The following is a 14,001-nucleotide window of genomic DNA, read 5'->3' on the forward strand; positions in this document are numbered from 1 at the left end:
GTGATAACAATGAGTTTGAAATTACAGGGAGATGGCAGAAATGCACTGAATCAAAGGGACTATGACAGCATGCTTGGTTACACCTGACAAACAGTCACGTGTTACAACCGATGGGTGAATGTTCGACTTTTCAACCACGTAAAAATAAAGAGACTGAAATGAATGGAGAAATAAAATTGGAGTTTTTGAACCGTATTATACATGAGGAGGTGCTGTGTCGGTCAGTGCTAAAAATTAACCATGGTGTTGGTGTTGTAATTATAATAATTCACTTGATCAGGACAGAGGACTTAATCACAGTCTGGTACACTTTGGGAGACAGAAGCCACCCCTCAGCTGTTAGACGGCTCAGCCTGGACAAAGTAATAAACAGAGAGCCGAAATGTAAGAGTTTTGTGAAAAGCAAGATCATGACATTGTCTTCTGCTTCTGAGCGCTACGCAGATTTGGCATTTCCTGTTGATACGACTGTGCTTCGAATTTCCACATCAGACAGTGATGCTGACTTTAAAGTACTTGTTCAAGCCCAAAACAGACTAAAGAACAGCTCTAACAATAAAGCTTCTTAAAGTTAAAAGTCATTGAAATTTTAAGGCTTCATTTTGATTAAATGCTGATAAAACGTTGGCATTTTACTATACCCTAGTATAGTATATACCTTTCATTGCCTAATCGTAACATCTGTTCTTACCAGTAACACTTTATGTAGAGATCAAATTAATATTGAGCAGAATTGAGTTCAGCTTATTGGTTTTGCCCTCCACAACATTCGTGGTTCATCTTGTGGTCCCTTAGAAAAATTAAATTCAAACTGAAGGTCAAGCCTTCTTAGCAGTTTCAGACCAATTTCAACAGTTATTGAAACATATCTTCCTACTGGAGCAGCAACTGGACCAGACGATATCCCAACCGAAGCAGATGCAACAGCAAAGCTGGTCAGAGAAGAATAAATGCAGAGAGACCTGCAAGGAAAACCAGCTCCAGAGTGTACACGAATCACACTGGACCAGTCCCGACCAGTTTGGCCATTTCAGCATCTGATGGGTCCCTTATCTTTGGATGGCCATTCCCGGTCGCTTCTCGGGCGACCGGGAATGGCCATCCTGACAGAATTGTTTAACAAGACTTTCAGCACAGGGGAAGTCCCGAAGGTCTGGACAACCAGTATTACCAGTATTACCATACCCATATGGAAGAACAAAGGGGATGTAGCCGAATGCTTAAATTATCGTCCTATTCTCCTACTATGTCACACGGTGAAAATATTCGAAAGAGTCATCAATGCACGTCTTCGGGAAATTGTCAACGTCACCCACAACCAATGCGGTTTCGTGAAGGGATGCGGAACAACTGACGCCATACACGCTGCCCGCCTCCTGCTGGAGAAGCAAAGGGAAAAGAACAAGATGGTACAGCCTTCCTAGACCTTGAAAAGGCTTTCGACAGGGTACCCCATGACCTCATATAGCACTTCTTAAGATCGCATGGTGTCCCTTAGGTGTATGTCAAATGGATACAGCTCCTCTATGACAACGTCACCAGTTCAGTCCGATGCGCCGCTGGACTATCACCTCCCTTCCCAGTTAGCGTCGGAGTCCACCAAGGATCAGCTTTATCACCCCTCCTCTTTATCCTTTGTATGGATACCATCACGGCTAGGGATGGGTATTGATAAGATTTTCACGATTCCGATTCCATTTTCGATTCTGTTTAACAATTCGATTCTTTATCGATTCTCTTATTGATTCTTTTTTAAAAGGAGAACACTAAAGTCGATTAGCTTGGAACTGTGTTTTATATCTTCTCTTTGAACAAGATAGAAATTTAGGAGTAACATGGCCTTACAAACCCAACAGTGAGATCTTAAGAGATCCAGCCTACGGCTCTTCAATGGGGTGTCACAGGGTCCCCAGGAAAAAAAAAGTATATGTAAAATAATAAAATAAATATTCTCCTGTAGCAATAACAAAGTTTAACATAAATTATTCTGTAGCAATTACACAAGAATATCCAGTAATGTCCTGCCTACAATTAAACACATTCACTTACCAAAGTGAAATCGGGGGCATGTGCTGTGGCAAATGGGTGCAAGCCTTTGACCACAAACTTAGACACTGCTGGGTGACATTCGTCTATCCTGGCCTGAAAGGAGACGCTACCGGTAGACTGCAGCGAGAACTGCCAGCATCTGAGCCAGCCAGACTCTGTCTCTCTCATCATGGTTATCTAAATGCAACGCACAGTAATAGCAGGTTTTGTAATAAGGTAAATCGCGCTAACATAATATGCAATGCTAATTGATTAGTTACCTGCAGTATTAACGGGAGAGGACGTGGAAACGCTACCGCTGCTGCTGGGTTGAGCTTCGCTAGTCCGGAGCGGATCAAAAACACGACATTCGTTGAAAGCAATCGCGTGTTTTTTGAGCAAATGCTTTTGCATGTTCGTAGTGTTTCCTCCCTTTGATGAAATCTCTACTTTGCAAGTATTGCACGTTGCCCTGTTGTCATCCTTTCTCATAAAGTGTAACCAAACTTTTGAGCGTTTGTGCCGCTCAGGCGCCGTGTTTCCTACTGGGTAAAAGACGCTACTCAACGTGATGACGTTATTCGGGGCGACTGGAATCGATAAGGGAATCGTTTTTAAAAGTGGCAAACGATTCCAAGGAATTGAAACAAATTTTCAAATGTATATCATGATAAATATTATTGGTCATATCGCCCTGCTCTAGTCACTGGTGTCCTTTGTGACAGAAGAGTGCCAGATCGACTTAAGGGAAAAATCTACAAAACGGTGGTTGCCCAGTAGCCCTGTATGGCTCTGCATGTTGCCCGCATTGACCACACATGAACTGGCCCTAAACGCCATTGGAGATGCGCATTCTCGATGGAGCCTGGGAATTACAAGATGGGACTGTGTTACGAACAAAGACATACGGAAGCGACTAGGTGTAGCCCCAATTAAGGAAAAGATGCTTGAGTCCCGCCTGAGGTGGTATGGACACGTGATTCAAAGTGATGAGAACTCTGTAGCAAAAACGACTATGAGGACCGACCCAGAAAGACGCCGGCCTCAAGGCAGACCGAAGAAACAGTGGATGGACAAAATTTAGGAAGACATTAAGACCGTCAACGCATCACCTGAGGACGCCTTGGACTGAACCAAGTGGAGAAACCTTTGCTGAAGAGCGGACCCTGCACCAGCGGGAACAACGCCATTTAGTATTTAGCCATTAATGCAAAGTTTACAGCACAAAGCAGGAATGAAACCAGCACAAACAGACTTCAAAGCCATCACCACGGTGATTCTACTTTAGAAACCAGTAGAAACAGTTTGGTACCTGTTGAAGTTGGAGGTGAGTCTGCAGGGCTGGGTCAGCTTTAACATCACTCTGGATTCTTGGCTAGCTTAGCCTCAGCATGCCGTCTGTGCAGACGCTTGCACAGAGCGTTTGCACTTCACCATCGTCATCATACCTGTGCTCTTGACCCACTATTTTCCTTCACTGGTACATGAACTGAAATCACTTGTAGTGTATAGTGAAGTGCAAGTGGAACGGATAAATCGATAAACAGACTAAAAATTCAAAGAAACTGAACTACCGAGAACTGGGTCGCTACAAGAACCAGTTCTCGATTAGCATCCCTACCCGTGATGTCATGTGATCAGGGTCCTGCTGGCTGTGCAGCATATGAGGCTGAAAACTATAAGAGACAGAGCTACATTGGCCCCCAGACTCTGGAACTCTCTGACAGCAGTTTGTACAGTTTTATTTACTTTAACTTTACTTTTAATCCTGACCTGAAGCAAACAGCTAGAAGAAGAATAGAATGGCTTCAGGACAATGAGTGACAGTCCTTGAGTGGCTGAGCCAAAGCCCAACCCACAGAGCATCAGTGGAAAGAAGGGTTGGTTGATTTAACCTCAAAGTTAGATCAAGTTAATTTTGGCAAAATCATAATATTACCATAATGATATTTTTTACGACACTTTTATACCATGTAAAACGCTGTAGTGCTGTTATGATCGATCATAATAACAGAGGCATGACTAATGCTGTTCACAGACAGACAGAAAACACTGCTCAGATCCAGATGTGTGAACCTGCAGCGCCTCAGGTGCTGAATTACGCAACATTTTTTTAACTTTGACAAAAAAAGTGTAATTCTACATAGTTTAAGTGTCCCTTAAGTGGTTTTAAAACCAAATACACTCTAGTTCGAGGTTATCAAATATGAAAAAACAGAAACCTAAAGACTAAATAAGTGAGACTCTGCAGATCAATGAATAATAAAAAAAATACCTTGAACACATTTGCAGCCTAATAAAATCTTAGCATTTTCTATTTTTTAATAACTTGAGTCCTATTGTGAACTCCTGGGTGTTTCTGCATTTTTATCAATTATTTAATATCAATTTTAGCAAATCAGACAAACTGCAGCTGTTTGAAGTGTTGCACTTCTAGGACAACACACTGTTTCAAGAGAGCATGTGATCACGATCAAGTATGCACACTGCACCCAACTCAGACAGTCATTACCTCTAATTACAATGCCTGCTCGAGGACCTTAACAAGTTTAGTCAAACCACTACAAGCCAACGGGGACAGCGAGCTGAGGAGCAAACACTCGACCAGCCAACCTCCTCCAGCCTTATCATTCACCAGTGACAAAACATGATCCCGATGTGACTCTCTGGAGGCTATAGCTGTGTTTTGACTGAAGGCATCCCCAGAAGTGTCAGTCAGCACGAGAAAGCAGCTCGATGACAACTCGTGGACACGTCCATTTGCCTCTCTTCTCTCGTACAAAGCATTCGTTGGGTTTTTAAACAGACACAGATACTTTTGTCTGTTCCTTGAAAACCAATATATACATTTTGCCACCGATTAAACACTAAACAATATTTGTTTTCACACTCCAACTTTTTTCTGCTGCTTTTTCAAAAGAGTAACTTGACTTGTTTCCTAAATTTACAGCCATTTGATTCTCTGGATCTTTTACATTTATCTGTATGCCTCATTGGAAAATGATCCTTATGCATCTTATAGTGAGCCTTAGCAGAGCCCCTCAGTTGATCCACTGTCTGACCAAAGGTGTTTTAGCTCTCTTCCCCTCCCTTTGCTCTGATTGGCTGCCCCTCACAAAGAATGATGTGGCAGGTTGGTGAAAATATGGAATATAATAAAAAGTTTTCTTTAAACAATGATGTTATGTTGTTCATCTTTCAGAACTGAACCCAAAGTTTTCCTGTTTACTATCATACTGCAGGACGACAGTCTACAGATTCTTACCTGCAGGTGTTCAGACTCCTGAACACTCAGTGACTGGGATCACACACACACACCTTCAGGCACCAAGTTACTTTTTGCACAATACTCAGTATTTAGCACATTTCCATTGCAGGCTCTTGTCTTGGGTTTTTTTTGCAATTTTTGCACATTGCACTTTACATAGTCCTGTGTTCGTCTGTTGTATGTAATATGTAGCGCCGCGGTCTCGGAGGAACGCTGTATCATCTCAAGCTGTACTGTACCACTGTACATGGTTGAGATGACAATAAAAGCCAGTTGACTTGAAAAGGTTTCCAGCAAAGTTCATCATACTTGAAATAGAGAACCACGGTGATGAATTCCTTTTTCTTTAGTGGAAGTGAGCTGTTTTTTCCTGTCAGTTGTGTTCCCTTAGCACAACTGAAGCTGTAATGCTTCATTAAACAACCTTCATCATGCTGTCGTCTGTGCATGCTCAATAACTGTATAATCCCACAAGACAACAAAGAGTGCAATAGCATTATATTTATTACAATGCATTGTAATGAATACCAATGCTATAATAGCACTTAAGAGCACTGTAGTTAACCATTACTGGGCTCCACCTTCTCCTTAGCAAAGAATACTATGGGCGAGGGGGGCAAGGACACAGATAAGTGGACAAACCAATGCAGCAGCTGTGGAAGTGGCCCAAAGGTGCAAATCACCAGGAAAACATTTGCTTTTACATTTAGCCAAACTGAGGTCAGTGACCTGGGGTGTGGAGAGCTCCACGCATAATTCCACTTAAAATTTGGAATTTCTTGCTCTGTCTGCCTCCGTGGGCTCTTTGTATGGGATCCACGTTTGGTGATTTCACTTCAGCCCACCCCCCGGAGACGGCAGGTAAAGACACGGACATTTGTTTCGCACCTAGCGTTAGCACCAGTCCCCTTACACTGACACCAAACCCTCTGCCTAATTCACTTTTCTGGTCTTGTTACGCTTCCGTTCCCTGGCACGACAAAGGAGATGTTTCGGGAACTCCGTTGAACATACGCAGTGTCTTACTTTTGTCTCGTTTCTTCAGCGACAGTCGAAAGTGTCGCGGACAGGTTGCCGCTGACCAATTACATTCATTTGAATGAACGTTTAGTGAATTGTAATGTTACACTGCCGGTGTGACGTTTAAAGGCATCAGGTAAACCGACCCCCACACAACAGGAGCCTGCTTCAAGCATAAGGTGCAGGAATTGATGCTACTTCGGAAACAACAGTGCGTAATTTCTTTACGCCACCCATACCAGTAAGGTCAGGCTGAGGTGAAGCTCGATGTGCGCGTCAAAGTGAGCGGATCACGCAGTTAATGCGTTATATTACCTGGCCGTACACCTTTGGCATCGCCGGTTTACCAGCGCTCCGGCGACTTCGATGCTGCGGGTAGACGCTGGAGACCGACCCGCCTTCGATTCCACTGCGAGCGGGCAGATGCAGCGCTCGAGCCGCGGAGCCACCTCCATCTCCGTGCAGTGAAGCCTCACTTGCTTCTATTGTGAAAAATCCTCTGTTTTGCGGCAGCATGTAACGCTGCTCAGGATGAAGACGAAGAGTCGACGAGTTTATTCCTGCCACGCTGAGGACCAATAAATACAACAAACAGCGAAGAGAGGACAGCATCTCGCCCGCTCGTGATAACGCCATGTTTGTGTATGTTTTGCCTTTTGGATTAGGTAAGACCGAAGAGCTCCTTCTACTGGCAGCCACTGCTACATTCGCAAGCCATGGGAAATTTCAGGAAGTACCACATTTCTCAGCTTCAAATATGCTTTTGCTGGATCGGTATCACACGCAAAGGCTGTGAACAAGCCTCCCGGTGTCCACGCCATTTGTTTAAGGAGGCACACGAATTACACAACGACAACTCTGACAAATGCAAATAAAAAACAACGCAACAGCAAACGTTATAGCCTGCCTGGTACATGAACTGGTATTGTAAATGTAGAAAGCCCGAGCCAAAGCCGTGCACATACAAACACAGACTGCTATGTAACACGTATCAGCAAGCAGTACTATCGTGTAAATTCTTTACTTCGCACAAACACATCAGCATCGTTTTTATTAGTGAAAACGGTGTTTTACAAAGGGGACATTTATGACGCTGTAGCGCACAAAACATTACAGAAATACAACCAGACCGTAAAGGTACCACTTACACCTCAACAATAAATATATTGTAGCTGTAGCACATTAAACGTTCTGGTGGTAAATTAATCTGTGACTAGTTGAGCTCTCATTAGTGACAGTCTCACATTCACATTGTGCTTTTATTCATGGCTGAGGGCTTTGCCAAACAGTCAAACACACTCACAGCACCCAAAGACATTCAGTGTAATTTCATTCAGGTTTATTTGTATAGCACCAAATCACAACAACAGACACGTCAAGGTGGTTTATACTGTAAGGTGAAGACAACAGTATTCAGGAGAAATCCCACAACACTCAAATGAGCTCATAAGCAGGCTTCTTGCAATGGTGGGAAGAAAAGGAAGAAATCTCAGGCAGATCCAGGCTCAGGGAGGGGCAGCTATCTGCTGCCACTGGTTTGGGGGTGAGGGGGGAAAGAAGAGAAGAAAGAGATGCAGACTTACGTTCCACGATACCACACGGCAGGCCTTTATCTTTTGTCTTATTGCTCTGAGTTAGCTGTAGGGATCATTGCTACTCTCACATTTACATATAAAGCTCCATGGGCACCCAGCACTGATGACCATTGTCCTCACGCTAAGCAGCTATTGTTGCCACACAGTAAGAAGGTCCTGGTATTGAACTCACACAGACAGGGCCCTTTTGTGTAGACTTGGATGTTCTCCCTTAGCTTTCATTTTATGCAGGAGTTCCAGTTCTGCCACTCTCAGTAAATGAGCACAGTATGGTTAAGAAGTGAAACTGAGTGGGGGTAATCTTGAAGGAAGAAAATGTGAACAGTACTATGGAGGTGAAGAGAGTGTCGGAAAGGATCACGAGTTTGAAGCTGGAAATTGAAAGGGTGATGTTGAATGATGTCAGCATCCGTGCCCCGCAGGTTGGATGTTTGATGAAACAGGAATTCTGGAGAAATCGGATAAAGTGAACAGAGGCGATGAGGAAGTGTTGGATAGGTACGGTGTTAAGGAGAGTAATACAGAGGGACAGATGGTTGTGGATTTTACAAAATGGGTGGAAATGGTTGCTGTGAACACTGACCTTAAGAAGAGGCAGAGACAGGATAACATGAGAGTGGAGGAGGCTGCACACAGGTGGACTACATTTTTATGCAGAAGATAAAATCTAAAATAGACAGGAGACCACAAGATGGTATCAGGGGAGAGCTCGCTTGGTTGGTAGTCTGTAGGATGGCTTTCAATTCAAGAAGTGAAAGTGAATGAAAGCAGAGGAAAGGATTAAATGGTGAAAGCTGAAGAAAGACGAATATTACACAGAGTTCAGGGAGGAGCTGAAAAGCTCTGGGTGGGAAGAAAAAGTGTGACAATCAAAGAGATGAGTAGACGTGAGTACTGGGAAGCTAGGTGTACAACGAAGAGAACGGTGACAAAAGCAGAGGCTTATAGTGAGAGGTATGTTAGACTGACACTAAAGAAGGAGAATAGGAATCATTGGCTAGACAGAGAGATTAAGCAGCTTAGATTAATGATGAAGATGGAAATGTGCTAACAAGTGAATAGTTCGAGGAGCTGATCAATATAGAAAATGAGAGAAAGAGAAGGATGGCTGAGGTCAGGCAGGCGTCTCTGTGGAGGAGGATATATGAAGATGACACTGAGATCTGTAATGAGCCTAAGGAGAGGCTGGAAGAGAGTCTGGAGTGGTGGAGGTATGCTCTGGGAAGAAGAGGAAGGACAGTCAGCACGAGCAAGACAGAATGGATGTGTGTGAGTATCGGGGAGAGAGGTGAAAGGTGAACATGCCAGGATAAATACTGAAGGTCTGAATAAAGTTTGGAACAAAGACGCTATTCTTGTTCTTCTGCTTTTGTAAACATCTACTGTGGATTTTAAGTCAGAATCAGAATCAGAATGGGGTTTATTGCCAAATGTTGAGCAGGTTTACAACATTAGGAAATTGCTGCGGTGCTTCAGTGCAAACATAGTGTCATAAATAACACTTAAATAGACATGGAAAAAATAAAAGTGGGGATAAGAATTAAAAGTGCTACGTGGAAAGATATGTGCATGAGATATACATGAGATATATACATGAGAGTAAGAATTAAGAGTGCTACGTTGAAAGATATATACATGAGTGCAGGTGGTGATCAGTGCAAACATGGAATGATGCAGTGACACAGCGTAGGGTCATGTGTTAGTGGCGGGGACAGTCATATGGTTATTGTTCATGAGTCCAACAGCAGAGGGGAAGAAACTGTTCTTATGGCGAGAGGTTCTGGTGCGAATGGACCGGAGCCTCCTGCCTGAGGGGAGCAGGTCAAACAGACTGTGTCCAGGGTGAGAAGGGTCAGCTGAGATCCGAGCTGCACGCCGCAAGTCAAATAATCAACATGTGAGTAAAGTGCAGACTTTCAGCTTGAATTTAATTCATTTTGCAAATATTTTGCAGAACCTGTTAGAGAATAACAAGAATGCTCATACACAGTGCCCCAATTCAGTGACAAGCTGTTTGATGGCCTGCCCTCTCGTTTCTCATGACAAATGAAGCAGACATAATATCAGAATTTTTAAAAACCCAAATAAACCTGTCAGAGAGACAGCAAAAGCTTTAGCTTATTAGAAAGAATGAAAACAGTGACCAGCTCAGCAATGCCAAGAAGGAATGAAAGACCACAAAAGACAACTAAAGGACATGATGACAGAATTACAGTAAAAAACAAAACATCTAACCAAATCAAGAACACCCTTTAGCAGAGGAGTGTATGCCTGTCAAAGTCTACACAATCAAGAGACACCTTCACGACTGGAAAGCAGAGGATTTTTAGGAAGGTACAAACCGGTGATTAAGACCAGGAAGGTCAGATCAGACTTTGCAGTGCACATCTGCACCGTTCTGTAAAAGAAATCTTTGGACAGATGAAACAAACTGAAACAAACGTCGACTTGTAGAAGAGCAATGAGAAGAGAAAAATCTGGAGGAGTGAAACGGCTCATGGTTCAAAGCAGACCACATTATCTGTGTAACGCAGCAGCATTGTTGCATGTATGGGCACGTCATGCTGCCAGTGTAACCAGGTCACCAGTGTTTATTGATGATGTGACTGCTGATAAGTAAAAGGATGAAGTCTGACGTGTACAGAGGTAAACTCCAGGCTCAGGTTCAGCCAAATGCTGCAAAGCTGAAACTGAGTGCAGAGAGAACCACAAACAAGGAGCAGCTCAGGCCGACTGCAGTAAAGCCTGGCAGAGCAACTCCAGGGAGGAAGCAACATTTGGTGCTGACCATGGGTTCGAGGCTTTAGGCAGTCATTGACTGCAAAGTTTTGTCATCCACATATTAAAAAGAGTTTTTATATTTAAAATTATGTTTAGTCTGTCTCGTTAATTTTGATCTTCTAAAAATGGAGGACAATTTATAAAAAAGTCTGCCTTAAACAGTTTATGAAAAACAGTTCACTGTAGAGTTAAAGCTAAAAGTTGAATCACATAGTGATTGATTTACAATCCAGTGTGTCACTGCACCGAACAGTATAGAGGACACTTCCCTGGGTCATCCATCCCAAGCTATGGACAGGACACTAAAGAGTTGAAGACAGGTAGTGCAGGTAGCACAGAGTGGGTGGAGACGAGTGTTGTCCAGAACACTGAAGATGGGTTGTGGACTGCACTTCACGATGACAGGAACTCAAAGCATACCACCAAGGCAACAATGGAGTGGCTAAAGACCTCAGTCCTATGGAAAGAAGATGAAGTTGCCGGGGGTCAGCCAAGAACATAAAAGATTCAAAGAGTTCCTGGAAAGAGGGGTGGACCAGAATCCCTCCTGAGATGGGTGCAAACCTGGTGACCGAGCACAAGAAATGTTTTAAGCGTTTCTCAAGTATTAAGTCATGTTTTGCTTTGCAATCAAATACTTATTTATCTCAATGGCATTCAAATCCATTTATAACTTTTATGTAATATTTGGGTGATATTCCATCTCTCCTCATTAAAATCAAAGTACCATAAATATATAATATTCTAATAATAATACTGTTCATTTCTTTGTAAGTAAACAGTTGATTGTTTCCCTGTAAAGCATGTTAGTAACTTACTTTTAGATGTGCAGTTGTGGTTAAGCTGCTTTAGCTCTCAGCTGTACCTTCATATTCTAAAATGAGCAGACCATCCTTACTATCAGCATATAATTTACCTGAATTTGGGATTGTTCCCAACACCAATAATATTGCCAATATTAGCTAACAGTAGTACAGATTTTTTAGGGAAAGCCTACAATACATTTGCTGTGCCATCGTTTAGTGTATATGCATGTTAAGTTGTCATTTTCACTAGAAGAATTCAGGTTTATGTATGGCCAGAGACATTGTGTTGCTTCCTATAAAAAGAATGCACAATGAGCAAATCACTTTACGTGTAGACGTGTAGATGTTACCAACAGAAAGTCTCTGAGACGGCCAACCCTGAGCAGTACACAGACTCTCGTGAGTCAAATCCTTACTGAATATAACGTGGCTCTGTTCTCTCTCTGGTATTCTTTACTACCGCTCAGTCTGGATTGTGACGGGATAAATCTGTGCTTCCCCATCCTCTTTAAAGTATTACTGTATGCTATGTGTGCAGTCAAAGTGCAAATTGTTTATACAGCTCTGCAATATTACCATATTTCTCCACAATATCTCCAGTTGGTGGTCGATTTCCTCCACTTTACTTTCATTGATTTCTTTCTTCAGAGATTACTTTCAGAAACATCCTCCAAGATTCTCCTTTTTTCTGCACAATCTTTGAATTATTTGGATATCGACTGGATTCCCACTGGACAAAAGAATTAGTCTTTGTTATAACAATATCACAGGTATAATATGCAGCCAGGAGCAGGGTTTAATCATGGTATAAAATGCAGATTAGAGACAGGCCTATTGTTTTTGGTTTGGTTTAGTTTGAATCAGGTGTAAATGTCTTAACCTCCACCAAATTAACAAACCTTTCACCTGTTTGGAAATGCCAGCAAAAGAAAAGTGTAATTTAAAAAAAGTACGAGGATTCATTTCAAATATCTCATCTTCTATTTTCTGAAGAATGGCTTGTTTAGCATGTGGCTTAAAATAAACCAAGTCTGGACCCTAGATTGTCTTTGGTGTCTTGGTGGATGTTAAGAGGTTAACTGTGCTGTTGGGTTTTGTGTGTGTGTCAAGTCAACATGGTATGCAGGGTGCTCAGCTGCGGACAGGAAAGTACTGCAGAGGGTCATCAACACAGCCCAGAAGATCACTGGCTGCTCTCTGCCCAGCCTGGAGGTCACTGCAAACTCTCGGTACCTCAGCAGAGCTGGCAATATCATCAAGGACCACTCTCACCCCAGCAACCAACTGTTTGAACTATTACCGTCAGGCCGACGGTACAGGTCACATAAAACCAGGACAAACAGATTCAGGGATAGCTTCTTTCCCAGAGCTATCACCGTAGTAAATAAGCACAAAAACAATTGAACCTATTCCATACCGTCACTGTCATTATATTATGCTGCTATTCATACTGTCATTATATTAATGCTGCTATCCTGTATATATTGTACATACTATTGTTTGAGTACTTACGATTGTTTTTTTTGTACTTTTTATATTTTACATTTATTATTGAAACTTGCACCAAGAGAGTGGCACTCCAATGTCGTTGTACTCTGTACAATGACAATAAAGGCTATTCTATTCTAAGTTGCTGTCATTATGAAGCAGCTAACTTCCGTTATCTATTGTAATTCCTCATTACAAGAGCGGCTTCTCCCATCCACCTTCAGACTGCTCAGCTGCTGCAGTGCTAATGTTAGCTATACTGTTGTTTCATGTGTTGAAATTATAACGGTCGCAAGGTGATGTGAAGGGGACCAGATGGGAAAAAGCCACACGAGCCTTCCGTCGTTTTTCAAAGCTTTGAATATATTCTTTTTTCCACGTGCAGAGGTTTAACATGTTCACCAGCGACACATCTAAAAATGAACAACCCAGCCTCTCAAAAAACCCGCCTTGAATAGATGCTGGTCATACCGCCACCAATAAAACGTAAAAGATTTCCCCTAAAAACCTAAACAGTGAAACACTGCAGGTATTCTAACACACCTCACGTGTGTCTGATTACAAACACACCCCAGCTAAACAATATACAAACTAACTAAATCAAATCAAATAAATCCAATCAGCCTCTGCAAATAAGTCTTTTGAACTAATGTTGCTGTTTGCATGTGTTTCCACTCATTCCAAGTTTATTCTAATGTTGAGACGTTACCATATTTGGCCATATTTAGTAACTGTGAGATGGATAAGTGCACAGTACTAAACAGTGTAGGCTAAAGCTGAGGAAACCCTTTTATTTTTCAGATCATTCCAGTTAATTCTATTAGACCAGTGTTTACCATATCTGTGTTGAATCATCACATTTCTTTTCTTCTTTTCGTACAGCAAACTATCAGCTCTAGATGTATTACCACTCCTGGAGCCTCCTTTGTAGAGCATGCAGGAAGTAGAACATTAAGGAGATGACGGGCTACAGATTGTTTAATGCCTGATCTGGCTGTGATGTTTGCCTTCTCAC

The 14,001-nt window shown here is 42.4% G+C and overlaps 1 protein-coding gene across 3 annotated transcripts in view; it reads right to left on the reverse strand.

Annotated features, from left to right (window-relative positions):
• sorl1 (sortilin-related receptor, L(DLR class) A repeats containing) overlaps positions 1–7,171 on the reverse strand; it is an 86,859-nt gene extending 79,688 nt beyond the window's left edge. The window contains exon 1 of one of the 3 annotated variants that reach the window (XM_082504221.1): positions 6,632–7,171. In XM_082504221.1, coding sequence (XP_082360347.1) covers positions 6,632–6,952 — 321 coding nt within the window. In that variant the 5' untranslated portion in view covers positions 6,953–7,171. Of the gene's footprint in view, positions 1–6,322; positions 6,345–6,631 lie in introns of those variants that run through there. The other 2 variants (XM_082504220.1, XM_082504222.1) reach the window with 2 other exon arrangements.
• Between the last annotated feature and the right edge of the window lie 6,830 nt (positions 7,172–14,001).

Source organism: Aulonocara stuartgranti (assembly GCF_965226115.1).
Source record: "Aulonocara stuartgranti genome assembly, chromosome: 14".
In the NCBI taxonomy this organism is placed as follows: Eukaryota; Metazoa; Chordata; class Actinopteri; order Cichliformes; family Cichlidae; genus Aulonocara; species Aulonocara stuartgranti.